The sequence below is a fragment of the Ochotona princeps genome, chromosome 2 (assembly GCF_030435755.1).
Source record: "Ochotona princeps isolate mOchPri1 chromosome 2, mOchPri1.hap1, whole genome shotgun sequence".
NCBI classification, from domain to species: Eukaryota; Metazoa; Chordata; class Mammalia; order Lagomorpha; family Ochotonidae; genus Ochotona; species Ochotona princeps.
The window spans coordinates 115,258,571-115,285,135 of NC_080833.1; the positions used below are offsets into that span (position 1 = coordinate 115,258,571).

A 26,565-nucleotide genomic window follows, 5' to 3' on the forward strand; every position below is an offset into this window, starting at 1 on the left:
GACAATGAATCTTTTTCTCCTTTTTCTTTAACCATTGCTCCAATACCAATAAAACCCTTTACTACTTTGTCGTATGTGTTTATCTCTTTGTCGTTTTCAAAAGTAAATTTGGGATCACGATGTGCATGTCTTTTTTAAAAAAAATAGTATTGTTGTCAATTTTACATTCTAGCAAAATTGATAGGACTCACTCAACAAGAGATCTCCCCTCTATACCCATCCCCACGCATGTACAGCCTTCCCCATTTTCCTGGTCCCAAGCGCGTTATAAATGATTATCCTTCATTTCCCATCATCACCTCGCAGCCCACCGTTCGCACTTGGGTTCATTCTGGGTTGAGTTCACCTCGCGCGATTCACAACTCTAAATAACACACTTTCCAGATGTCTTGATCACAAATGTGAATATTTCTACAAATGTTAACTGTTAGTCCAAGACTTTAATGATTTTATTATGTTACATACTACATACCCACATCATTTAATGATTTCTTTAACACATTTCTTGTGTTTTTGAATATGCATGATGCTTCCAGGGTTTATTCTCATATAGCAATTTCTGGAAATCTCTGAACAGCCAATGTATGCACAATTTCTCTAGTCTTTAAAAAATATTTTCTGAAGGCTTGTGTATCTGTCATCTCTGTTACACAGGAGTCTGTGATACGGATGAATACATAACGAGCTCAGCTTAGATCCCCAGCAAGCAGGCTGGATGAGGCAGCAGAGTGTAATGGCCCTCTGCCCTGGACCCTGGTGCTGTCCAGGCCTGTTTCCTCAGCGGCCGAGCAGTGTACTCCTGACATCCGCAAGGGTGTGATGTGCCTCTAGAACCGAGCCTGGCACCGAGCAGGCATTGCCATTGCTTTCTATGACTAAGTGAATGGCAGGATGTACGGGTTTTCAAGCAGTCACACCTAGGAAGGGGCACCCACCGGCCAGTCAACCTTGGCTCCATCCTTGACGGGAGGGACATCCGGCTGAGGCTCTCCGCGTGGTCTGTCACTGCTGCCTGCCTGCTGTCTCTCCTGGCCGCCGGACTTCAGCTGTGATGTCCCGCAGGAATGCAGTTTCCGTGCAGCGGACCACAAATAAGGGTGACTGCAGGGTAGAACCAGCAGGCCGTACAGTCTCTACCTCACCGTGTGCTTGCTTTTGGCCTCCATTTTGTTTTATCTTTACTAAATGCTGTTTCATTTCTCTTTTTCCTGCTTTCATTAAGGTTGCTTTCAGGCACACATTAGGTGAAGCATAGCAAATGGTTCATCTTTACGATAAAGCACTAAGTAATAACGTTTTACTTTCTGCTATCTAACCCAACGAAGAGCTAAAGCTCAAGCAGTAGCTCTTCAACTTGGACTTCACATATGGGCACACTTCTATCACGTTGGTTACCAATCTAGGTTTCTCAACTTCGTGTTCTAAGGAGTTAATAAAACAGCCACAGACACAGCAACCGTAGCATCTATCCTAATTGTAGCACTATAAGAGAAAAGTTTTTTTTTAAACAGAAATTTTAGGTGCGGAAAACATTATTTCAGTTTAAAGGCCATTTGGCAAGTTATATACCAGTGTTTCAAAATGTTCACAATTCGACTTCTTTAATTCCATGTTTGCAGGAATTTTTATCTATTTTTGACAATCTTTACATAGTTGATTAGGGCACAAAGGGTCAAGGGCTACAGGAAAGTGGGTAAGACTATTGTTTCCACATTATTGCTTTTTTACTCCCCTGTATCTGGGGTAAAGGGGAAGATAAAGGGAGAAGCCCCACCCCGCATCCCACCCATCCCAGGTCCCCGATGTGGGGCATGCTCCGAGGGTCTTGCAGGAATTTAAGTCCCTCTGGCGTGGATATACACACATCCGTGTACGCAGTGTGATCTCCGCACACGCGTGCCCATGTTCGCCTACGTTCTCATTTCTCATGGTTAAAAGCCTGGAGCGCACCTGCTCGATCACACTGCTCGGCGTGGGGGCGGCAGACGGAGCAAGGAGGGGGTTCTGCGGCCGGCGCTGCGCAGGCTTTGCAGCCAACGGCTCCTTAGGCACAGCCCCGAGGGAGAGCGCTCGGCGGAGGAGGGAGGAATGAGGGCGGAATGAGGGCGTCAGGTGCCCAGGGAAGTCCTTCCCTCACGGGAGGTCGCGGCTCCGCCTTCTGGAAGAGCGCCCGCCCCCTCGCGGCCACTGGAGAACGGCCGGGGGCGCCGGGCCGGACTGTGCGCAGCTCCCGCAGTCAGCGACCACGCTTGACCAGACAGGTAAAGCGGACACCTGACGGGAGGGGACACCATCTTCTAAACCCGCCCCCGGGCGCACGTGAGTGAGTGCTCGTGGACGCACGCACACGAGGATGTCCAGATCGGCCGAAAGGGTTCTGGACCTGAACCGTCCCAGGCGAAGTCAGAGAACAGGAGCCAGACGAGGTTCCTCGATGCGTTCGCTGTCGTCTTCTGCTCCCCTCTTTCTCAGCTGTCTGGGGCTGAATCTGGGTCAGGGTGCAGATCTAAGCAGACGCTGTCGCGGACGGGCGGCCTGCGCGTCTCGGGGTGCGGGTCTGCGCTGCGGGATCCGGCGAGGTGCGGGCTTCCCACGCGGATCTGCAGCCCAGAGTTTGGCAAACGGGAACAGCACCGTAAGTGTCTGCTGCAGTGAACTAACTGGGCGGGGACAAACTACCATGCCTGTCTCTGTGGCGCAATCGGTTAGCGCGTTCGGCTGTTAACCGAAAGGTTGGTGGTTCGAGCCCACCCAGGGACGGCTACCTACACATTTTGTCAACACTGTCATGCAGCGCGGCTCCGGTACCCTTTCAGCTGGCCTCTGCCCAGTACCCACCACAGCTTAGAACTTTTCCATTTCAGTCTCGTAATTGTCGTTTCAAGCAGGGTTTTTTTTTTTTTTTTTTTTTTTTTTGTAGTAAAATGTACTGGTAAAGGAAAATAGGACAGAGGAAGTAACGGAAAGTTACGGAAAGTTACATTCCGTGCAGTGTCTAGCCTTTCCTTGGCAGCTGGGACGTAAGCACGGCGCCCGCCAGCCGGCTCCTCAGAGTCCTGCGCCCCGTGGGCTGCACGTCCCGGCCTCGGCACCGGGGATCGGCTCCCTGCGCTCCCGGCTGCTGCTCCCAGGTTCCGGCGCCACCTGCCACCGGGCAGCTCTCCTCCCCGCTCTCCTCAGGCTCCCGCCCTGGCACGCGCCTTCGCCCGTCTCAGGCGCCCTGGCTCCCTGGGCGCCACACAACCAGATGGTTCTCTTGACCCACTGCACCTACCCTTGACCTTTCTCCTCACCTGACCCCGTGGCCTCCTCCCTCTTGCAGTTAGTGGTGTAACTCTCTAGAAAGCAGAGTCCCCGTGGTGTTCATTCACTCAGATCCCAGCCCGGCACTTGGTGCGAACCAGCAAAGGTGAAGAGAAGGCCAAGAGGTCGCTGATGGAATATTGGAATATTGGCACGTAGCCCTGCCTTGCTGCTGAGTCTTCCCCCTGCTGTCCCCATGACCTGCAGGCACATCCACCTCCCCACAGCCCAGCACGGGCGGAAAGGTCTTGGCCCAGCTACCTGGGCAGTGTGTGGGCAGGAAATGGGGTGACTGAGAGAAGAGGGGCTTCCCATCAACATTCACCAATCTCTGATGGGATTGTGGTCAAACAATGAGAAAGGAAAGCTGATTGTTCTTGCTTTATCATCACGACTTTTCCCATTTTTGTGTGAAATAGCATACAAGAACTTGCAAAGTTTTATTGGAATCAAGAAATCTCTGACAACTTGGAAAACAGTGACAGCGAGCTGACGCTTTCTGCCATGAGCAACCACGGCCTTCTTCCTGCCACTCTGGAGCTGGCGTGCTCAGGGTGTGGATTTCAGCACCTGCCTCGGGGGAGCGCGGCACCTTTGCTCTTGGTTGTCTGATTTTATTCCCTCAATGACATGAGCTAAGCTACCCCTGCACCAGACACAGGAACAGGAAGCTGGCTTCATCATCGCCTCCCATCCTCTCTAATTCTTGCTATGTCTCCTGCCCCAACCCTCAACAAAAGCATCTTCAGCCCCTGCCTCTCCCTGGCCTGGCACTCCTGGGGGACCTCCCTGCTGTGCTTTCTTGGTTCAAGGTCCACTTAGCTCACAGCCACCCAGGAGCTGCACTTTCTTTTCTGGATCCCCCAGAGCCCTGTCTCCAAGCCAGGCCCATCTTCTACTCACAGGGTGGAGATGTTGGTTCCTGGCTATGAGGAGGGACCAGGGAGTGGGGAGGACCCTGCATGTAGGTTCTGGTCGCTGTCAGGGATGTCCCTTGGGGATGAGGATGTTGCAAATTCATGGAGAAATTTGGAGATCTGCTGCCACTGTCCTTGTAGTTCCCCCCTCCCCTGCCAAGATGTTATTTGTCCAGAGTGTCCTTGCTCCACACGAGTGTGTAGTCCTTCCGGGTGTTGAGGAAGCTTCGAAGGTTTCTCTTCACAGAGAAGTACAGTGCTGTGTCCATGGCCAGCAGGAGCCCCATCACCAGGCCATAGGCGATCAGGTACCAGGACAGAACGGAGGGTGAGATGCTTGGATTGGCTGCACCGAGCAGGAAAAGTAAGAGATGAGAATAATGACAGGCATTTGGCAGACAACTGGAATGATTAGCAAGGTCACCAGGTGACAGTTGTCCTACCCCTGCCAACACGTGGGTCCTAGGGAGGAACCTGTACTTCCTCCCACTGACACCTGCTCTAGGTGGTCCCTGGGTGAGCGCAGCCCTCATGCCCCGGGCAGTGGCTCTGTGTGTCAGGTGGCAAGGTGACAGAAGTGGGCAGCAGGTCAGGCTGTTGCTGGATTTCAGTGACAACTGTGAAGTTACCAAATAACTGTGCTGTGTATAAATTGGCACACATTTGTGTCCTAGTTTTTAGGGATTTGTTTTCTTTAATTGAAAGGTTGAGTGACAGGCAGAGAGGCTGAGTGAGAGATTCTCCACTCAGCGGATCACTCCCAAATGGCTGTCACAGCTAGGGCTGGGCCAGGCTGAAGCCAGGATCCCAGAGCTTCTTCCCAATCTCCCAAATTGGTGTACAGGCCCAAGACTGGGCAATCCTCTGCTGGAGCAGCCTGATCTGAAATTGGTGCACATATAAGACCGTAGGCGTCAGCTTCGCCAGCTAAAACTTAATACTGGCTTTTAAACTCTGTCTGCCTTTCTGATGGGAGTGCAGGCCACACATGGGGGTCCTGAGCTCTCTGGCAATCAGCCCTGCTCACCTTGAACAGTGATGATCACAGTCTCTGAAGATACATTTTTCTTTCCGACAAGTCCCCTACAGAAGTAGGAGCCGCTGAAGGTGCGTTTGGCTTCTGGAATGTGGAGGTCCGTATTGTAATGAAAATACTTGACGCCTCTGCCATCTTCGTGTAGATAGGTGACCTTGTGCAAGCACTTGTTCCTCCAGCTGTGGCACCTCAGATGAATGGGCTCCCCTTCCTGGATCACCCACCGCGCAGCCTGGAGCACCAGCCAGCCTGAAAGACACCAAGACCCCTGCTGGCCTCAGCTCCCGGGAGGACAGCACTTGGGAAGGGGGCACTGCCACACAGAGCCGAGAACCACCTTCCCAAGGCTCCCCCTGGGGCAGGACTGGCTGGACCTCAGAGCTCAAGTCATTCCAAGGTCCTTTTTCTGATGGGGAAGAGGGCACACGGCCACTGATGAAGACCTGGGGTTGGAGCAGAGTGCTCAGCCATGGCGCAGCTGAGAAGCAAGGTTGGGACAGCTGCAGGTGCTGACACACTGGAGGTGGGGTTGCCGTGGTGGGGAAAGAAGAGTTCCAGCATGTTCCAGAACCAAGAGCAGGAACTGTAATTGCAGATGCTGATTTGTCCCTTAGGGCCAAGCTAGGCTCTAGAAGGAAGAGGCGGTTGTGGAGATACTGAAAGACTCCTGAGCAGGCGGGACGAAGTAAGGGGAGGGCACAGCAGGATGTGCAGACACAGTGGAGGGGAGAGGCGGGCCTGGTTTGTGAAGGGTGCTGGGCCTTCGGAGGACAGCCTTCAGAAGAGGGACTCCTTGCACACCAGGACACCTGTTCCACAAACACCCCTCCCCCACCCCACAAGGAGGTCAGCCTGAGCAAAGCAGAACCTGAGGTCGTGGTCAAGATGGTGCCTGGAAAGGTGAGATGACAAGCTGCACAGCCCTGCAGTGACATAAGATATTGTAGAACGTACACATGCATAGAAGGGAGGAAAGCCGTGCATCTACACACAGCAGGGACTGTGTCTTAGGGAATGGGATGGAAGTCATTTTTAATTTCCTCTCTTTTGCTTTATATTTGTTTGAAAATTGAACACAGTGCCCTGGCATAGTAGCATAGTGGCTAAAGTCCTTGCCTTGCATTGCGCTGGGTTCCCATAGAGGCACTGGTTCTGGTCCTGGCTGCTCTACTTCCCATCCAACACCCTGCGTGGAGTCTCAGAAAGCAGCTGAGGACAGCCTGGGGCCTTGGGACCCTGAATCCCTGTGGGAGTCCGAGAGGAGGCTCCTGGCTGCTGGCTTCAGATCAGCTCAGCTTTGCCTGTTCCGGACGCTTGGGGAGTGAACCAGAGGACAGAAGATCTTTCTCTCTGTACCTCTGTCTCTCTGTATATCTGCCTTTCCAATAAAAATAAATGAATGTTAAAAAATAGAAAGGAGAATTGAACACAAATAACTTCTGCAAAGGAAGCAAATGAAATTTAGTAATTTTACTGCTTCATGCTAAACCACTGGTTAGCATGTATTTTGATGAAGCCTTTCTTTGCGTAACCCTGCTGTCAAATAAATAAATATTAAAAATATAATTAACTAAAAAAGACTTGCAGGTTGCAATTAACATGCAAGCGCTCTATGGAAATTTTTAGTAAAAGGCATAAGATTTATATGATCTAACATGCAAGCTCAATGTGCCTTTGCCTGCACCAGGAACGGTAAGCCATGCCAGCCTCTGCACAGTGTAGCTTTGAGCCTGGTGTTATGGGGAGTGGAGAAGGGAGAGGCCACACAAAGAGACTAGGGATGGTCTGGGAGGTGGCTCAGGGTCTGTGTGTGGGAGACACACGGCGTCGTGGCCTGTGTACCTCAGGGGGAACAGGGCGCTGTGCACATCTGTGCGGGTGTGACTCCTGCCATGGTGAGCGCCCCAGCCCTGATCGGGGCGCCCAGAAGCTCTGACATTGTGCTGAAGGCCTGGGTGTAAACCACAAGTACAGCTCTGGCCCACACTCCTCCTCCTAGTTTTGTTCCCCGACATCACTTCCTGGCTTCTCCGAGATCTCGGGGCCCCTTGTTGGTCCTCAGTCCCACAGGCTGACTCACCGACGCGGACATGCAACTGCACTGGGTCACTGAGCGAGGAGATGTTCGAGGAGATGTTCAAAGGGAGGTTTGAGGAGATGTTGGTGCCGCACCTGTACTCTCCACTGTCTTCAGCGCGGGCAGATGTGATGGTGTAGGTGGGGGCATGGCTTGAGATGAGGCTCCCGTTGTGCAGCCACTGTATGGAACTGTTCGCAGCAGGGGGGACCCCCTGGCACTTGAGAGTCACTCTGTCGTCCTGGAGCATCCTGTCCCACGGAGGGTCTAGCAGCACCACAGGTTTCAGGTCTTCTGCTGAGGAGCCAAGACAATAGGGGGTGAGGATGGGGAGCTGGGCAGGCCTGGGGCTGGCTTCTCTGGGAGGCTTCCTGCCACAAGGAGCAGGTGCAGAACCCCAGAAGGCAGCTCAGCCAGAGCTACTGACTGGGCCTTGGAGCCTGTTGGCTTGAAAACACTCAGCTCCATTTGAGGCAAAACTGGCCAAGCAAACTCAGGGGCCAGTTTCGCTGTGCTGGGGAACTGTACCCGACCACCCCACAGTAGCCATTTCCCAACATCTTGTGGCCATTGCACTCTCATGTACCCTATCTGTTCACCCCAAGACAGCGAAGTGAACTTACCAGCCTGGGAGGCAGCTGACACTGCAAGGAAAAAAGGGCATCAGAGGCTGAGCAGGGCAACATCAGGGTGAGTGGGGCAGGGACTGAGTGTGACACCCTTCTCTCTGCCCAGGGGACCAAGGGCACCCAGAGTGTGTGCTGCTTGGCACCCTCCACCCACACCCTGGTCACCACCCTCCCTACTCCTTGCTCCCTCAGAATATGCAATCTAAGGGCACCCCTGGGAAATCCCTGGATCAAGTCACACGGACAATGTGACCCCTAGCCACCTGGAAAGGGTAGAATTGAAGCAGCCTGAAGGGGAGCCTGAGAGGTTGACTGGGCACCTGTGAGAGCAGGTTCTCAGTTGACAAGGAAGGAACCTGAGGCCTAGGGAGGAATAAGGGTGCTCACCCTGGTCCTACACCTCCTGATTATGCCCAAGGTGGAATCGGCTTCTTCCCTCTCTCTAGGCCCTGGACACAAGGCTTGTCCTGGAGCTAAGTCCAAGCGGCAAGCTTGGTGCAGGTCCAGCCCCTGGTGCAGGTCTGACCCCTTGGTGCAGATCTGACTCCTCAGTGCAGGTCCCACTCCTGGCTTGGGAAGGCATCTATTCTAATCCCAGTACCCCTTAGCATTTCCTGCAGCCTTGGCAGCCCCAACTTACCCAAGAGCAGCAGAGCCACTGGGGACAGCAGCTGCCCCATGCTGCAGCACTGCCGTGAGTCACACTGATCAGCAAGGGACCTTACAGACCCAAAAAGGGGAAGGAAGCAGCCCCGCCTTCCCACCAGGCAGCCACTCAGCAGGCTCCTTTTCCCATAAGATCATCTGATTTATTCCCAATCCGGATTCTGAGTTACTACCATGGCAAGAATAGGAAGAAAGCGCCTGGCGGGGAAGCTGGAATTTCTGGGTCTGCTTGTTTCTGGGAACATCCAGTTGATCATCTGGATTTCACGGCTCCTGCCAGAGTCCACCCTCAGTACATAGTACAGGATGTCTGTGTGTACCTGCTGGGCTTAGGTCTCCCAGTTCAAGAAGAGGGGCAGCCAGAGCCTGCAGCTGATGTGCAGTACAGAGTTCTGTGGTCCTTTGGTCCTATGGTTCTGTTGCAGAATTTCTCTTTCCCCACAGGCCCTTGGACATTTGAAATGAACCTCTGACCACTCTCGTGTGCTTTTTCTCAATGGTCCCTTCACATCTTGCAGAATTTCTCACTCTTCTGCCTGGTCCCCAACCCTCTCCATTCAGGCCTGCAGGTTGGAAGGAAGAATTTAAATCCTCACACCACTGGCTGTGTCTTGCCTCAATATTGTTACTACCAAGAACTTTTTAAAACATGCACCTGCTCCAGAAAGTTACCACTTTCTCAGGCCCTGGAGAGAAAGAACTGGCCCTGGGGGTAGGGGCAGTGGTGCCATGGTGGAAGAATCACCAACACAGTGGGGTAGGGCTGGGGAGGAGAAGGTAGCAGCTCTCCACCTGCACCCAGACACTGCCAGGGCTGTGCTGAGCCCCAGCAGCTCAGGTCAGCTCAGAGCCCTCAGAGGCTGTGGCCCTTGGCTGGTCTGTGGGTCTGGTGGTCCAGGAGGGTCCCAGGGCTTGTAAGTAGTAGAGGTGCAGGAAGTGGCAAAGTTGTTAACCTCTTTCCCCTCCTTCAGAACATATCCACACCCTTGCTACCTTTGCCGGTCAGGAGCCATACATAAAGTCCAGTCCCTCTGCTTGGTAGAGCTACTCCCTCGGGAATTCCTGACAGTTCTGCAGCTGTCTTGGAGAAGTCCAGGAGGTGAGGAGCAGACAGGTGAGAGGCATGATGCTTGGCTGGATGGAGAGGGGGCAGGGCCTGGCACAGGTGCAGGGACCATGGTGAGACCACTTCCTGCTAATGTCCTTCCCACCCTGGGATCATGTAAGTGCTGATCTCAGGGTTGGTTGGGTTTGTTTTGTGTGCTCTCTGTCTCATAGTCATCCATGTACCAGGTTCATTGTGCTTGCTAAGACCCTTTCCCCACAGGTCCTTGGACATTTGAAATGAAGCTCTGACCACTCTCGTGTGCTTTTTCTCAATGGTTCCTTCACATCTTGCAAAATCCGGACTGGGATCAGCGTATGGAAATCTTAAAAATCATAGAACTAACAAGGCAAAACAAAAACCAGGATGTAGACAGTTTTATTTTTAAGAGCCGTGCACAGTGTACTTTCCATGAGCGTTCAGGTGGGTGTCTCAGGGTGAGAGAGGCAGTGACCAGGGTAGCCAGTGTAAGCACTGCAGCTGCCCCAAACCCCAGGGGTTGCCACTAGCGCGGTGGACACCTGCTGGCCACGCATCACGGTCCCTGTTTCAGACTCCCGGGGTGACGGATGGTGAGAGTGACCGGGTTTGCCTGTCTCCTGTGACCATGTTCAATGTTAGTGTGAGTCCCTACATGTGATTTCCCCTTTTTGTAACATTCTTGAGCCTGGAGTTGGTCAATGCCAGTGACATTTCTGTGGCTACCATCTTCCAGCCTCATGTTCTAGCTGGCCCCCAACCAAGATAAAGGAGAAATGAGTGGGAGCAAGCAGGGACAGGCCAGAAATGGAAACTGGATATTCCTTGCTCAGGCTCTTCTGCTGCTCACCTGGGCCACCTGGGCCAGGAAAGGCACTCAGAGGCTGTGGATGTCCATGAGGGCAGAGGTGCCTTTGCCTCAGCATCCTAGTCACTTCTCAGTTCTCCAAGTGGTTTCCCCTTGTGCCTGGGGGTGCAAGGCTTCCCTTTGGCTTCCCTCCCCTGACTTCATTTTCCTGTCTGTGGTCCTCAGTGAGGGAGCAATCACAGGGTGCATTGCAGGCTGATGAGTCAGATAGAAAGGGCAGGAGATTGGGCAGGATGTGAGAGAATAGCAGCCATCACCGACACACCCTTCCATCCACAGGAGCACGCCTGGGGAGGCGATAGTGACCTTGGGCTTTGACGTTACAGAATTCTGCATGGGAGTGGAGGTCTCAGGTGAAGGTGTCAAGTAGGCATTGAGACACGTAGTCCTGGAACTCAGAAGACAGGTGGGGAATAAAAACACAGCCTAAGATAACCCAACGTGACCACTGTTCTAAACTTACAGAGTGGTTTGGCATTGATGAAGCCACACTGGCATCGTGTATCAGAATGCAGTTTTGAGTCAAGGTTGTCCCCCTTCTGAGCTGGCTTTCCTGCAAATGAGTCTATGAAGGCATCCAAAGATGTTCCATTTGGGTCCATGCCACCCATGTGGGAGACCCAGATGGAACTTCAGGTTCCTGACTTTGGTCTGTTTCAGACCTCATTTTTTTCTGCCTGTTTTGTTGCTCTCCCTTTCAAATAAATATTTTTTAAAAGATTTACTTATTTTTATTACAAAATCAGATATACAGAAAGGAGGAGAGACAGAGAGGAAGATCTTCTGTCTGATGATTCACTTCCCAAGTGACCTCAATGGCTGGTGCTGCATCAATCTGAAGTCAGGAGCCAGGAGCTTCTTCCAGGTCTCCCACACGGATGTAGGCTCCCAAGGCTTTGGACTGTCCTCGACTGCTTTCCCAGGCCACAAGCAGGGAGCTGGATGGGAAGTGGAGCTGCTGAGATTAGAACCGGCGACCATATGGAGTCCCAGTATGTGCAAGGCGAGGACTTTAGCTGCTAGGCCACCGCACCGGGCCCAAATAAATAATTTTGTTTTAATACATGCACTGCAAGCTTTAGTTTGCTTTGAACAAAAGTTGCAAATATACTCAGTGGGAGCCCTCTCACTGAGAAAGTTCCGTGTGAATTTACCCAGAGATCCTCGGTTAAGGCACCGGGTGGATGAGGTCACTCCCATGAACAGAATTATTGAGCAAGAACCATAGGAAGGCTTAAGAGGAAGAGGAGAAAAGAGTCAAAACCAGATTCAGAGCATGCAAAGAACGATTGGCAAAGGGCTGTGGATGGAAGGGGCAAAGAAGGACGTGGACAGCTCAGGGAGGTCACAGGCCCAAGGAGGGCTTCAGCAGCAGTGTTAAAGGTCGGAGGTAAGGGCTCGAGAAAGTTCTCTCCATGTGGCAGCTGGGAACTACTTTCCTAAGCTGCCTCCAGCTTCCATTCACCACAGGGTTTGGGTGACAGAAACTATGAAAAAAAGAAAGGAAAGAAAAAAATTTTCGGTGACTCTCTCCATTGTGAGGAAAGAGGGAACAGTTCTGACAGTCCAGGAGCCACCCCACATCCTTTGCTATTGGCATCACATTCTCCCTTAGGGAAGAGTGGCCGGGAAGTAGCCCGGAGAGAAAGTGTGAACTGCCCCCCTACTGCAGAAGCCGCAGGGACCAGATGCTCCTTTTAATAGCTTGGGGCAGTGTCCTGGGCTGAGTGTGTGTCTTATCCAAGATCATGTGTTGAAGGTTCTATATTGAACTCTCCCTTTCTCAGCATGTGACTGTATTTAGAGCCAGGGCCTTTGTAGAGGTAATTAAGTTAAAATAAAGTAATTAAGAAGAACCCTAACCTTACATGCCCTGTGTCCCTATGAGAAGAGGCTCTTAGGATACAGATACGTATACAAGGGAGAAGAAACATCTACAGGCCAAGGAGAAAGGCCTTGGGGAACCCAGCCCTGCCACCTCCTTGGTTTCAGATTTGGGCTTCCAGAAGTGTGAGAAAAGATGCTGCATGCTGTGGATGCCAGCCAATCTGCGTTATCGAGACAGCCCCAGCCAATTGGCAGGCAGCCGGAAGGCAGGTCTGTGACCCTGGTTGGCCTATTGGATTCTGCTCTGTGGGACTGAATCCTGAAGTGACACTTGCCAACTTGTAAGGCTGGGAGGTGGTTGGGTCCCCTGAGTCATTGCAGTTGGAGGGGCTGACTTGCTGCCAGTTTCCACGCAGTAGATTCCCTTGTTTGATCCATCTGGATGATGTGATATGGTTACTTATAACTGAGACTCCCATGTCATGGAATAAGAATAAAGCAGAGGATGGTCACTAAAAGTTACCAAGGAAATTAAGTTATCTTTGAAAGATTTGAATGTGTTTTTATGTCTCTGGGAAGGAAGCAGGAAGGGAGAATCTCTTGACAGATCACAACTCAGAGCAATGCTGAGATCATTTATTTTTATTGGAAAGGCAGATATACAGAGAGGAGGAGAGACAGAGAGGAAGATCTTCCATTCGATGGTTCACTTCCCAAGTGAGCCGCAACGGGCCGGTGCTGCGCCGATCTGAAGCCAGGAACCTGGAACCTCTTCCAGGTCTCCCACGTGGGTGCAGGGTCCCAAATGCATTGGGCCGTCCTCAACTGCTTTACCAGGCCACAAGCAGGGAGCTGGATGGGAAGTGGAGCTGCCGGGATTAGAATTGGCGCCCATATGGGATCCCGGGGCTTTCAAGGTGAGGACTTTAGCCGCTAGGCCACGCCGCCAGGCCCCATTTCTGAGTTCTGTTGGTAGAACTTTGAAGGTCTCCCCGAGACCAAAGCTGAAACACCCAGGCGGACGGGAGAGGCAGCACTAGCACCTGGGCTTGGCCTCAGCTCCCAACTCTATGAGTGCAGAAGCAGCTGTGGCTGAAGCTGCTGCTTGGTGTGCTGGCTGTGGCCCCAGAGCCCACTGAAAGGTGCTACAGGGCAGGCCTGGAAACTGGGCTTGACCCATCAGCGTCTCCGCCTGGTACCCAGATCCTGAGAAAGTGCCACCTGCTCACTGCCAAGGGAGGTCCAAGTGGTGTCAATACTATCACTGAGTTTCAGAAGCAACCAGTGCAGGTTCAAGTCCACTCCAAGTTGAAGTGCATTTCCTTGTTGTTTAAGCCAGTTTCAGTTGCGGTTTGTGAACCTCAGCCATGGGCATCCCACTGAACACTACTAGTTATCTCCCTAGTAGCTGCTAGACAGATCTGAAACTGTTTTGGGAAGGAGCTACTGATTAAAAGTAGAGAAAACATGATGTTTACTGAAGGAGAAGGGCCGGAAGCCCCGCTGTCTGACATAGGGTGAGTGATATAATTTCACTGAATCTCAGCCTCCACATCTCCTCACTGAGAAAGCAGATAGCCTCAGCTGTAGGCAACTGCCTAGGCTGCATTATACCTAGGCAAGTGTTATACTTCTGGGAGAAAAGCTGCTAATAACTGGCAGGCATCAAGGGCCTGGTTAATGCCAAATTTGTGTTAACTATACCAGTGTGTCAGTATGGCTTTTTTTTTTTTTTAAAAGATATGTGTGGGGCAACACAGGCACACCAAAAGACAGAGTCCGTGAGTGTGTGTGGGCCCTGGATACACAGGTAGGGCCCCAAGCTAGCACAGCACACTGCTGGAGGACTGGGCTTGGGCATCTGTGTCCTCACAGGAATGGGATGCTGTGGATTGCTCAGGGAAGTGGGTCTGGAGATGTGTGGGAGGGAGACTGCTGAGGGAGAATGTGACATGTGAGGAGTGACTTCTGGGGGACTTCCACCAACCAGGTTAATGGATTTGAGTGATTTAGAGGAGGGAAACCGGAGAACATTTCGGGGCCAAACCAATACACTCACCCATGTGGGAGACCTGAGCTGGGATTATTGGTATCAACCATCATGTGCCAGCACACATAAAAGCCATGAATGAGGGGCCTGCCTGGTAGGGCTTGACCACAGTACCCACCAGTGAGTGCCAGGGCAGGGCTGGGCCACATTAGGCTGGGCCATGGCATTAATTAGTACATGAGCAGATTCTGTGGGGGATCACTGGCTCACCCCTGTGGGACTACCATGTAAACTGGTTTGTTCAGGGGCTGGGGGTGGCAACAGGCTGAGCTAGGCATTGCCATGGAACTCACTAAGACTCAGGGTACCGGGGTTGGGAACAGGCTGGACTGGTCCAGACTGTAACACCTGCAGGTACATCCAAGAACTGGGTGTGGGGTGGGCTGGGTTGCAATATCTGCAAGCACACACAAAGGCTGACACAGTAGGGTAGACTATGCCAGATAAGGACCTGGCATGCATGAAATCTGGGTCTGGGAGTGACCCTGATGGGGAATTTTGGGGAACTCCCCTAGTGGGTTGTTGTTCCTGCTGGTGAGCACGTGAATCACAGCTGTGTGTTGGTCAGGCTGAACAGGGCTGCTCCACTTGTCAGCAGGTGTGTGGGTTGGCTCTTGGGGGTGCAGACCTGGCAGGGCCATGCCAAACCATAGCACACTAGCATGTGAAGAAGCCAAAATGGGGTGCCAGCCATGCTTGGCTAGGCTAGGCTAGGCTAGGCTATCACACCTACTGGTTCGCGTGAAAGGGATGCAGGGCTAGGCTGCAGCAGACACCTGTGAGAGTTGCAAAGGGGGGCAGGCCGGGCCAGACCAAGCTACAGCATCCAATGGCAAAGGCCAAGCTGGTTGATGGGCTATGCCAGGCGAGGTTTGAGGAACCACCAGCACAGTCAAGATCTGTGAATAGTCCTGGTTGGGGAGCTAACGGGACACCCCTACTAGGCCATGGTTTCCATGGGAGAATGAAAGCGCTAGAATGAGGGTGGCGAACAGGACTGGATATGGCTGTGGTATCTGCAGCATGGGTGTGGACTGGGTGTGGGGTGTGTTAAACTGGACTAGGCTCCAGCACCCACTGGTGCTTGCAAAAGCCAGAGTAGGTGTAGCATAGACAGGGTTAGGTCTCAGCACCTGCTGAACCCTGTGAAAGTTGGGTCTGGGGGTGGATTAGGCAGGGCTGGGCTGTAGCACCCAACAATAAGAGCTGGAATGGGTGTGGGCCAGTCAGGCAAGGTGCTGTGCCTGCTGACAGAGGAGGTGAACCAAGTCAGGCCAGGCCAAAACCTGACTGGTGTATATGAGATCTGCCACTGGGAGGCAACCTGAAAGAGGAACTTAGGGAATTCTGTCAGGATGCAATCCCTGCAGGTGAGCACAAGAACCAAAGCTGAGAGCAGTCCAGACAAGGCCAAATTATAGTACACACTGACATATGTGTGGGTCAGGTTTGGGGATGGGCTAGTCCATAGCACCCAATGGTAGATTTGAGAACCAGTACAAGGTGCAGGAACCAGCCAGTTAAGCTGTGGAACCAGCCAGTTCATATTAGGGCTGGGACCAGGGACTGGCTTGGTTGGGTTAGGTTGTAGCATCCACCAACATGACCTGGAACTGGAGGCAGAGCAGGCTGAGCCAGGCTACAACACCTGCTGGTGAATACTGAGGTAAGGCAGGCCATGCCTGTCTGGCTTCATTATCCACCAATACATGTAAGTCCTGGGATTGGGGATGAGCCCAGTAGGTGAGCTGCAGGGACTCCACTGTTGGGCCACTGTTTCTGCTAGTGAGTGTGATAGCTGGGACTAGGGCCAGACCAGGCTGGGAAGGGCTATAAAACCCATTGGCATGCAATTGACCTGGGTTAGGGAATGCCAGGTTGGGCTAAGTGACCATATCCACCGGTACATGCATGAGCCAGAGCAAGTGTGAACTGGTTGGGCTTTGCCACAGCATCAGCTGACAAGTGTTGGGACTGAGGAAAAGTCCTGTCAGGATAGACCTAGAACCACTTGGAAAATGCAAGATCTGGGGCTGGGAGTGGGTCTGGTTGGGATATACGGGCACTTCAGCTCCCACTGGCAAGCATGAAAACCAGGGCTGGAAACAGGCCTGTTTGCACGGGTAGTGGCACCTGCCAGAGTGAGTATGGGCTGAATAGTAGGTTGGGCTGAGCTAGGTTCCAACACCTATTGATGTACAAGAGCTGAATGAAATGTGGGACAGACCAGAACCATCTGCTACACATGCCATTATGCACAGGAACCAGGGCTGGGGCAGGCCTGGAAGAGGTTATTGGGAGTTGCATTGACTAGACTGTAGTTCCTGCTGGTGTGTGTGAGGGCTGAGTGTGTGATGGGCAGGGCTGGGCTGGGCTGCAGCGTCCGTTGGCTGGTATATGAGAATGGGATGGAGACAAAACTGACCAAGTGACTGCAACCGCCAGTGAGGGTGTAGGCTGATGTGAGTGATGGACTGAGCTAGACCTCTACTGCCTGGTACACACAGGAATCAGGTCACCTCTGGCAAGGTTTCTTTGGAGAGCTCTTCCAAATAGATTTCTGGACTTAGAATTCCAACCATGGTGAAAATCACAGGATCTGTTTTCTGACCATGGAGTGTGTGTGTCAGAACTGGGCGTCCTAAGTTGCTAAAGATGGTGCAGTGGACATCATGCCCAGGTGCTCATGGGGGACATGACAACCAGGTCATTGAGGCCTGTAGAGGACGTCTAACACTACGGAGGGCAGAACGAATTGGACAGCTCTCCCAGTCAAGCTTTGACATTAAGTATCCTGGTGAGCGTAGACTCTAAGGTGGACTATGTCAGCCAATGGACCTTGGAGGGATTTTCTCAATCTTGGAGCAATAAAATCAACACAATCTTAGAACTATCAAAACTGCTTATGTAGTATCCTCGGAATGGCCCTCTTCTCTTCTCCCTCCACTTTCCCCTGATACCAAAAGAAAAAAGGAGATTGGAGGCAGTTGTCTCATCTACTTTTCCCATTTCTCAACCCTTCCCAGGCTAATCTGTGGTCCACATGGGCATGCATTCTCTTCAACTATGTAAATATCATCAAAGATAAAATGAAAAAAAAAATTTAAAAAGAAAGAGAGAGAAAGCGGATAGGATGTTTGCCCCGATCCCCTGTGGCTACCCAGCTTCCACCTTAATATGCGTCTGGTAAAGTGAGGCAAAGGACATTAAACTCCCTTTTATGGAATATTCTGCTTGCCTGTTTTCTAATAATAAGAAAAATATAGTGGGCTTTAAACTATAAATACTGTAGGTGGTAAACCACCTCCTGCAAACAAGTCACTGTTATATGTCTGATAATGTGAGGAGAAACAGGGAAAGGAAATTGGTTAGGTTAGAGAAAATGGGGGAGAACAGGTGAGAAGAGAGAGCATAGGGCCAGCACAATAACTAAATTGGCTAATCCTCCATATGCAAGTGCCGGTTTCCCATACTGGCACCAGTTGGTGTCCTGGCTGCTCCCCACTTCTATCCCAGCTCCACACTTGTGGCTCGGGAAAGCAGTGGACAATGGCCCGAACCTTGAGACCCTGTACTTGTGTGGGAGACTTGGACAAGGAACCTCTGGTTTCTGGCTTTATACCATGTGGGCAGTGAATCAACAGATGGAAGATTTTTTTTTTAAAGATACCCTTATTTTATTGGAAAGGCAGGTTTACAAGAAAGGTACCAAGGCTTTGGGCCATCTTTTATTTCTCTCCCAGGCCACAAGCAGGGATTGGTTGGGAAGTGGATCAGCTGAAACACAAACTGGTACCCACATGGGATCCTGGTGCTTGCTACACTTGATCTTATTCGAAAGCCTGAGAAGCAATCAATCCTGGTGCTTCCAAGGCATGAATTTAGCCACTGAGCCATCATGCTGGACCAAAACAAACAGATTTTAAAAGAGAGAGAGAAGGTGAGGTGGATAGAGAGATACTTGAGACTTGACCTAGGGTGGAAGATGGAGAAAAAGCATTGGGGAGGGGAATTACTAAGGAGAAACTTAGGTTTGCAAACCCCTAGCCACAGTAGCAGATGGAGGATGCCCTGGTATATGCTCCCAGAGGGGTCTGGAAACAGATACATGGCAGTGCAGACCAGGGTAGCCCTAGCTGGAATACAGAACATTCCCAAATGTAGGCAGAAATAGACTCAGGAGAGCAGGGGAGCAGGGACTCCTCTGTGCTATGTGGCTAAGAGCCACAGCATGTTTGTGTTGCCATTGGTTACTGAAATAACATAGACAATTGACACCAAAAAGTTTCCAAAAATTTGTTGTTTTGGCTCAGAGTGACTTACAAGAGTCTCGGTTCACATTACCTCCCATCAGAACAGACAGTCTCCAAACCACAACATTTTAGTTTCAACAGAAGAGTGTTGGTGGCATGTTGCAGGAAGGATATTTATTGGCTGAGGAGGAAGGAAACCCAGGTTTCGGTTTCTGTCTGGCGGGGCTGAGTTCTCAAGGCACTTCTCTTCCCTAAAGCCACTTTTTCTCTGCAAAAGTAGGTGATTCAGCTTGATTATATCTGGCTGCATTATATATATATTCTACGACCCTGACAGCTGACTTCCTTTGTGATCTGGACACTGCAGAATGCAGCAACCATGTCTTCTAAACATCCTCATTAAAGCCACTAGGCTACTTTTGGGAGTCAAAGAGATTTTCTAACAGCTAGCAAATTATTTCTTTAAGCTTTAAGTGTTGCTTATAAACATGGAACAATGCTTTTATTAACAAAATATTCAAAATCCATAAGAAAAATGTAACACTGAAAATAATCTTTTGGTGCTGGTGCAATGTCTCAATTGATTAATCCTTTGATTATAAGTGCCAGTCTCCTATATGTGCACTGATTCATCTCCTGGCTGCTCCACTTCCCATCCAGCTTCCTGCTTATGGCCTGGGAAAGCAGTAGAGGATGATCCAAAGCCTTGGACTCTGCACAAATGTGGGAGACTTGGAGGAGACTCCTGGCTCCTGACTTTGGATTGGCTCAGCTCCAGCCGTTGTGGCCATTTGAGGAGTAAACCAGAGGATGGAAGATCTTTCTCTCTATCTCTCCTTTTTGCTGTAAATCTGATCTGCTTTCCCAATAAAAACAAATATTTTTTTTAAAAAATTTAATTTAATTAGATATTTAACTGGTATATTCTCTCTATATTTGGGATACCATGAATTGTTTGTATATATGTTACACCAGATAATATTCAAATCAGGGTAGACATATCTGGTTCTTTAGATGCTTATAAATTCTTTTTTTTATTAATTACATTGCATTATGTGACACAGTTTCATAGGTACTGGGATTCCCCCACCCCTCCCCAAACCCTCCCCCCATGGTGGATTCCTCCACCTTGTTGCATTACTACAGTTCAAGATTAGTTGAGATTCTTTCATTGCAAGCATATACCAAGCATAGTGTCCAGCATCTTACTGTCCAGACAAATTCAACGGTTTATTGGAGAGACCATCTCTGGTGTGAATGTAGAGCTGGCTGAGTATCATCCCCATCAATTAAAAGCCCCAACCTAACATCACAACAATTTACAATGCTATGGAATTAATTGACATAGAATTGAGTAATCAACATGTTTAAAAAAAAATGCAAGTTCTTTACCACATCTTATGACACCTTTGTTGACATTTCAATTTTCAATACACGACTGGGTTCTATACACCTTAAAATGGCTATAGATTACTATTCAGCTGTCTCGTGACTGTTTTCATTATAGTATTTAGATGCTTATCAATTCTTTACAGTGAAAACATGTTAAATCATTTCTTGTGACTGGTCATTTTTTAAAAAAGAATATACTTTCAGTAACATATTATTATCCATAGTCACTAGTTATACAAAGAACAGCTACACTTAAAAAAGAATAGTTGAAGACCGGCACTGGGGTCACCTGCAGTACCGGTATCTCATATGGGCACCAGATTTGGAATCCTGGCTGATCCATTTCTGATCCTGCTAATATGCTTGGGAAAACAAAAGTGTATGGCCCAAGTCCTTAGGCCCCTGCCATCCAAATGGGGGACCTGGAAGAAGCTCCTGGCATCTGCTTGGTTCAGTTCCTGCTGTTGAGGCCATTGGGAAGTGAACCTGTGGATAAAATCTCTCTCTCACTCCCTCCTTCCTTCTCTATGTAACTCTGCCTTTCAAAAAGTTAAAAATTTGAAAAATTAAAATTTTTTTAAAAAGGAAAATAATAGGCTATAGCATAGTGGGCTATAAACCAAAACTTTTCATATATTATCACATATTGAAGTGAATCACATACTGAAGTGCTCGTTCAAGTTCTGACTGCCCTGTTGTGATATAGCTTCCTGCTAATAATGCTCCTAGGAAGGCAACAGAAAATGGCCCAAGTGGATTGGTGAGATCAACAGAATTTCAGAACTATCAAAACCACTTGGGGAGAACCTTTGGAGCATGTACCACATCAAAAATCCTGAGTTGATATTGGATAGCCATTTCCTATCCCCAGGTACTGGGGTGGTTGGGAAGCTGGGTGTGGTATTTCCCCTTATTTCCTTCTTTCTCCCAGATACAGGAAGAAGAAATACAAAATTGGCAAACAATGATCATACCTACTTTTCCCTCTCAGTCCTTCCCCCCCCGATCAACTATGTCATCATCATCATAAAAAAAAATGTGCCAATGTTAAGTATGCATGTGAATCTGATTGTATAGGGAACATTCTGGAAGGATACATAGCAAACCCATTTATTACCTTACAAAAAGTGTATGCTGGCAGGTACTATAACCTGGCCTGGCCTGGGCAGCTCCTTGCCTTGGTTTTTGTGCTCATTGTCAGGGACTGCATCCTGACAGAGGAGTTCCCCATGCTCCCCTATCAGGTCACCTCCCAGTGGCAGATCTCATGTGAACCAGTAGGTCCTTGTCCCATGTTGACTTAGTCCACTTCTTGTCCTGGAAGGAACAGTGCCCTTGCCCAACTGGTCCACACCCATTCTGCTTCTTACTGTTGGGTGTTACAGCCCAACCACACTGGTCCACGCCCAGACACAGCTCTCACAAAGTTTAGCAGGAGCTGAGACCTAGCCCAGGCCATTCACACCCACTCTAATCCCACGAGTACCAGTGGATGTTGGAGTCTAGCCCAGTCTGGTGCTCCCCCAGACCCAGTCCACACCCATGCCAAGGGAGGTTGCAGCCATGTTCAGCCCAGACCACTGTACCCATTCTGGCTCTCGTGTTAACCAGTGGGAACCCTAACCCAGCCGGTGTCACCCCTTAGCTACCCAACCAGGCCTGTTTCCTGCCATGGATTTTGCACTTGCCAGCAGAGATTGCAGCTCCACAAGGGTGCACCCATTAACACCCATACCCTCCCTCAATTCTGCCCCCAGACCTGTTCTCTCATGTGCTGGTTATTGTCATGGCCCAGCCTGAGGCTACCTGTCCACTGTTCCAACTTTCACTGGTTGATACTGTGACCTAGTTCTGCCAGGTAGGCCCCCAGCCCTAGGTTTAGAATGCTAGTGAGTGGTATTTGGTGGTGGTTGATGCTAACTAGCCCAGCTCAAGTCACGTGAGATGGTGTTTTGGTTTGACCCTTAACGGTCCTTCCATTCCTCCCTCCAAACTGCTTGGTCTCAGCCCCCTCACTTACCTGCAAGTACAGTGGCCTTGTCCATAGAAGTCCCCAGCAGTCATTCCTCACTTGGTCTCATGAGCCCTCAGGTCCCCAATCACCTCTTCCTGTGACATCTCTCAGACACCCCCCTTTAAGCCCACACCCCCAAGTCCCCAGAGTGTGTCCCTGACCCAGAGCCCTCCCACCTCATGCCTTGTGGGTAGGTTGAGAGTGTCCGAGTCCAACACCAGCCGAGATCGGAACTTGGGAAGGATGCGTGGAGTAGGTGTAAAAAGAAAATAAATGAACTGCTACAATTTCATGATCATAATGGACCATGCAAGAAAGCTGTCCCCTTTATTTATACAGAAGCAGTCACAAGCTCTGGCATGGACATTTTACATCATGGTCAAGTAGGTGTTTCCAAGGATAATTTTGCTGTAGACTGTGCATATGAATTAGTAACACATTCCTACTACAATCCTCATTCTACGATTTAATCTTGAATCAGTTAAGGCAAGAAATGCACCACAAAAAACGGGGAACCTAAAGATCGAGGAAAGAATGAAAGAAACCCTAAACATAGATCCCTTGATTAGCGTAAGGTCAATGGGGACAGACGAGACAACACGAATAATAAAAAGCTCTTTTGCAAGATGTTATTAGCGGCATCAACCTCCAGGCTCACATTGATAGTAAAAAAAACAACTCCACAGCAGCAAACAATGCCTGAATAGATTACAGAATTCTCAGCATGTTGGTCCGGTGTCCACGCAAAGGGAGGTAGAACTGCCTGCAGGTGGTTGCAGAGACATTCTCTGGGTCCTGCCATGCAGCAGGAAATTCCTTGCAGCCCTGCCTGCAATGGAACAGTTCTCTTCACACCTTTGTGTCCTCCACATTCACTGCACGGACCCCAGCATGAGAGACCCAGGCTTGGCCTGACCCAGGGACTGCCTTCCACATTGGTACGTCTTTATATTTTGTTCACCTGTGTTAGTGTTGCTTGCATATTACATGATACATATCATTCTGCAATTTATTTGCTTAAATAACAGTTCCACATATACATACACAAATGTATAACCCACTCAGCATTTTATTGACATTTTTAAATGGGAGAAAACTGCAAAAGTAATGTTTTGAGGATGTGTGAATAGGAAGAAAAATGTTACTTCCTCAACTTCCACTTATTAAAAGAGGCAGGTTATTCAGCACTGTAGAAGAGTGGATCCTGTTTGGAGGTTGCCTACAGAATGTGACTTTGTTCAAATACAAGGTGGCCACGAACAATTGCACAGGGTGGACCTTTTCTGACCCCTGAGCTGTGCTTTCGACATGTCCAACCTAGTGTTCTCAAATGTGGGCTTTGTCAGGGCCATTGGGAAGACCAGAACAAAGGCTGATGGGAATTACGGGTTAGTTATGTTACCAGAAATGCCCGGTGGGTTCTTTCCTCAGCTTGGTATAGAAACAAAAAACCGGGAATCTGTTGCAGACAGAAAAGTTTATTTGTGAAGGAACCAGGTGAGCAGGGAAGGGAGACGGAAGGGAAAGCACCTCTGGAGAGAAAGCCGGGAGGTGGGATGCCTCTCCAAAGAGGAGGGGGAGAGAGAGACACCAAAGGTTTGAGGAAGGGTCTTGGGATTTTAAGCATTCCCTGACCCTTCCTTGTTGGGTGGGAACCTACAAGTAAAATGTTCCCCATTGGTGGTCTCTTAATTAATTAGGAAATGGGTGGGCAATGCTGGTGCCACCCACCTGAAGGTGTGATCAAGACCTCAGCAGGCTTGGATGGTCTCAAGGTATCCACTATGGTATTTTTGTAATCCTACCAGTTAATGAACAATTACTTCTCCCAAATGGAAAAGAAAGAAGTACAGGCTGGAGCTTGTTAGTTCAGTAGGGCTAAAGAATTTGCATGTCTAGTTAGTTTTCAGCTAATGTTGAACTTGTCAGTTCAAAGTGTTCCTCATATGGCTTGCATTGTTAGGGTTATGGATTGCAGTTCGTTTTCTCTGAAGGGAGGCAACCACCTATTCCTTCTGTCTACCTGTCTGTCTTCATGCTCCCTGGGGCAGCTGCTACCTGAAGGGCTTTTGGAGTCACCATGCTGTTTAGCTTCTTCCAAAAACTTGTCCAAACCAAAAGGGTCTTCCCCAGGCTGAACTGGTCCTTGTTGGCCTCTCTGCCTGTGATCCAACACAGAAAACTCCTTGTGGGAAACGAATCTGTTGGCCTTTATTCTGACTTCTAGGTTATCACTATGCATGTCCTTATTCAGATTTTTTACTGGACCTGTAAATATTCTGGACCATATTTTTATCACCTCTCCGGGCTTGATCATAAACATTGTCAATTTCATCTTTTCTACCTGCAAATCCACTGTCTATACCCTTGCGCTGGTTGAAGAGTCTTTGGTCATACTGAAGCCCATTAGAAGTCTCTGAACTGGGCACACCAAAAGCACTGGCTTCACTGATCTTTCTATTTTCATTTTTCTGTGCTTTTGACCTCTCATCAGGAGCTTCCCTGAAAGATTTGTTCTTTCTGCCTCTTTTTGTAGAATTGAAAACAAAATGGAGTAAACATGGCTCATTGCTACGGCCTATGTGACCTTTAGCACCGATGGGCCCCAATTCTCATGAATCAAGGCCCAAGTCTGGTTATTTCACAGGTGGCCCCAAGTAATTAAAGGGGTAGTTACCTTAATTACTGGACCAGAGAAGAGCCAGGCATGGGCTGTCCAGCCAAGATAGGTAGAGAATGTGTGGTATTTCCCCTCTACCTTGCAGGCTAATGTGAATTACGGCTTTTCAAGTCATTGTGGACTGCCCCTATAAAAACCCTGTGAATGTGCTGTTCGGGGTCACCCTCCTGTAAGACTGTGTGGTCAGCTGCTCAGTCTATCAGTTGGTTGCCTTGCCTCTCATTTATAATAAAACTTGCTGTGACTATCACTGGTGAAATGCAGCTCTAGTTTCAAAAGCAAGATTTATTTGAAGAGAGAAGTGACTCTGGTCCTAATGACGGGAGTGGGGAGGGGGCTCCAAGGGCGGAAAGACCCGTATGCAGGGGGCACTTGTATCTTTTAAAACTTCATTTCAAAGGAGCTCCTCCAAAAACAAAGGAAAAATTCTGGTTTCCATAGTGCCTGGCTCTGAAACAAAACCCTCAGAAAGGTGTTATTGGTTAACTTCCTCAGTCCCTTTCTAGTGATAAACTGATCATTTAGACACCGCCTTCTAGACAACGGCCTGGAGATGCAATTAGGCTGGTTGCTTTAGGTGGTGAGTTGATAAGTTAATATTGCCCCTGTCTCTGGTAAAATTAAGAAAGTGGAGTAGAAATATGATTTTTATATTTTAGAAAAATAACTCAGGTACCAGGAAAATCTTAGCTGCCTCACCATCCAGTTTGACTCCTCACACACTAGCATGTTTGTCAGGTATATGTTTATCTTACTAGTTGCTTATAGTAAAAATATATCTGTGGTGAAGTAATTTTTTTAAATAATCTTATTTAGTTGCTTAGGGTACAAATGGTCAAAGGCTACAGGAAAGTGGGTGATACGATTGTTTCCACACTAATATCATCATTTTCCCCCTGTATCTGGGGTAAGGGGTGAAACAAACGGAAAAGCCCCACCCAGCCTCCCACCCATCCCAGGTCCCCGATGTGAGGTACGCTCCGAGGGTCCTGCTCAAGCAGTTTTGATAGTTGAACAGTTCTGAATTGCTGCCAATCTCGCCGTTCCAATCGTGATGAAATCTATTCAGAATCTACTGGCTGACATAGTCTCTTCGTGGTTGGGGTTCTGAGATCAGCAGTCCAGTTGGAGGGATCTCCAAAGAAACTTCATCTGGGGTGATCCCAGACCTGATTCTTGTGTGTGCTTGCCAGTACAGGATCTGGCACAGTCCATCACCCCAATCAGCTTATGCACATGCTGGTCGTTTCAATTGCTGGGTCAGTTCTGTTTCCAGCCCTGTCTTCCACGTGAGTCGAAGGGTGTTGCTGTCCAGCCGGATCCTTCTACTTCATACTCGGCCCTCCCACAAACCAGTGGGAGCTGCAGCCTAGTTGGGGTGACTCCGCATAACTCCACCAGGCCTGCCCCCTACCCTGGTTCCCATGCTTGCCACTATGTACCACAGACATGTTCAGTCTGTCCCACACCCCATTTAGCTCTGATACTTGTCAATGGGCATTGAAGCCTAGTTCAACCCAACCAATCCTAATATCCAGCCCACACACATACTGGCAGGTGCCTTTCTGTCTAGCCACCCCTGGCCCTGTTCTGGTTTTTGTGCTCTTGAGTGGGAGTGGTAACCCAAGAGGGAGGTGCCCACTATCTCCCTACTAGTCCACCCCAACTTCCAGGTTGTGCACGCTCCAGGTGGTTCTGGAGTTTGACAGATTTACCTCCCAGTGCCAGGCTCTGCCAGCTGATGCTGTGGAAAAGCCCAACCAACCCTC

General features: G+C 49.6%; 2 protein-coding genes and 1 non-coding gene across 5 annotated transcripts in view; 2 read left to right on the forward strand and 1 right to left on the reverse strand.

Annotated features, from left to right (window-relative positions):
- Nucleotides 1-26,565, forward strand: part of FCGR2B (Fc gamma receptor IIb) — a 98,279-nt gene that overhangs the window by 20,153 nt on the left and 51,561 nt on the right. The gene's annotated exons all lie outside the window — the stretch shown is intronic.
- On the forward strand, nt 2,687-2,760 carry TRNAN-GUU (transfer RNA asparagine (anticodon GUU)). Its single transcript has one exon. It is a non-coding gene; the product is annotated as a tRNA-Asn (tRNA).
- On the reverse strand, nt 4,236-8,651 carry LOC118758563 (low affinity immunoglobulin gamma Fc region receptor III-A-like). Of its 2 annotated transcripts, none has more exons than XM_058660546.1 (5): nt 8,603-8,651; nt 7,957-7,977; nt 7,337-7,627; nt 5,248-5,505; nt 4,236-4,566 (listed from the first exon to the last, which is right to left on the reverse strand). In XM_058660546.1, the coding sequence occupies exons 1-5, from the start codon at nt 8,640-8,642 to the stop codon at nt 4,385-4,387; spliced, it is 792 nt and encodes a 263-aa protein (XP_058516529.1). In that variant the 5' UTR covers nt 8,643-8,651; the 3' UTR covers nt 4,236-4,384. The 2 variants fall into 2 exon arrangements, with proteins under 2 accessions (XP_058516529.1, XP_058516528.1); XM_058660545.1 differs by having other exon boundaries at nt 7,337-7,630; nt 8,603-8,649.

What these genes read in the sequence shown, in the direction of transcription:
- LOC118758563 (XM_058660545.1), bottom strand. Translation starts at nt 8,642, where the DNA reads ATGGGGCAGCTGCTGTCCCCAGTGGCTCTGCTGCTCTTGG. An exon ending in AGTGGCTCTGCTGCTCTTGG is followed by an intron (nt 7,978 to 8,602) that starts GTAAGTTGGGGC and finishes TTTTCCTTGCAG; the next exon opens with TGTCAGCTGCCTCCCAGGCT. An exon ending in TGTGATCATCACTGTTCAAG is followed by an intron (nt 4,567 to 5,247) that starts GTGAGCAGGGCT and finishes TGCTCGGTGCAG; the next exon opens with CCAATCCAAGCATCTCACCC.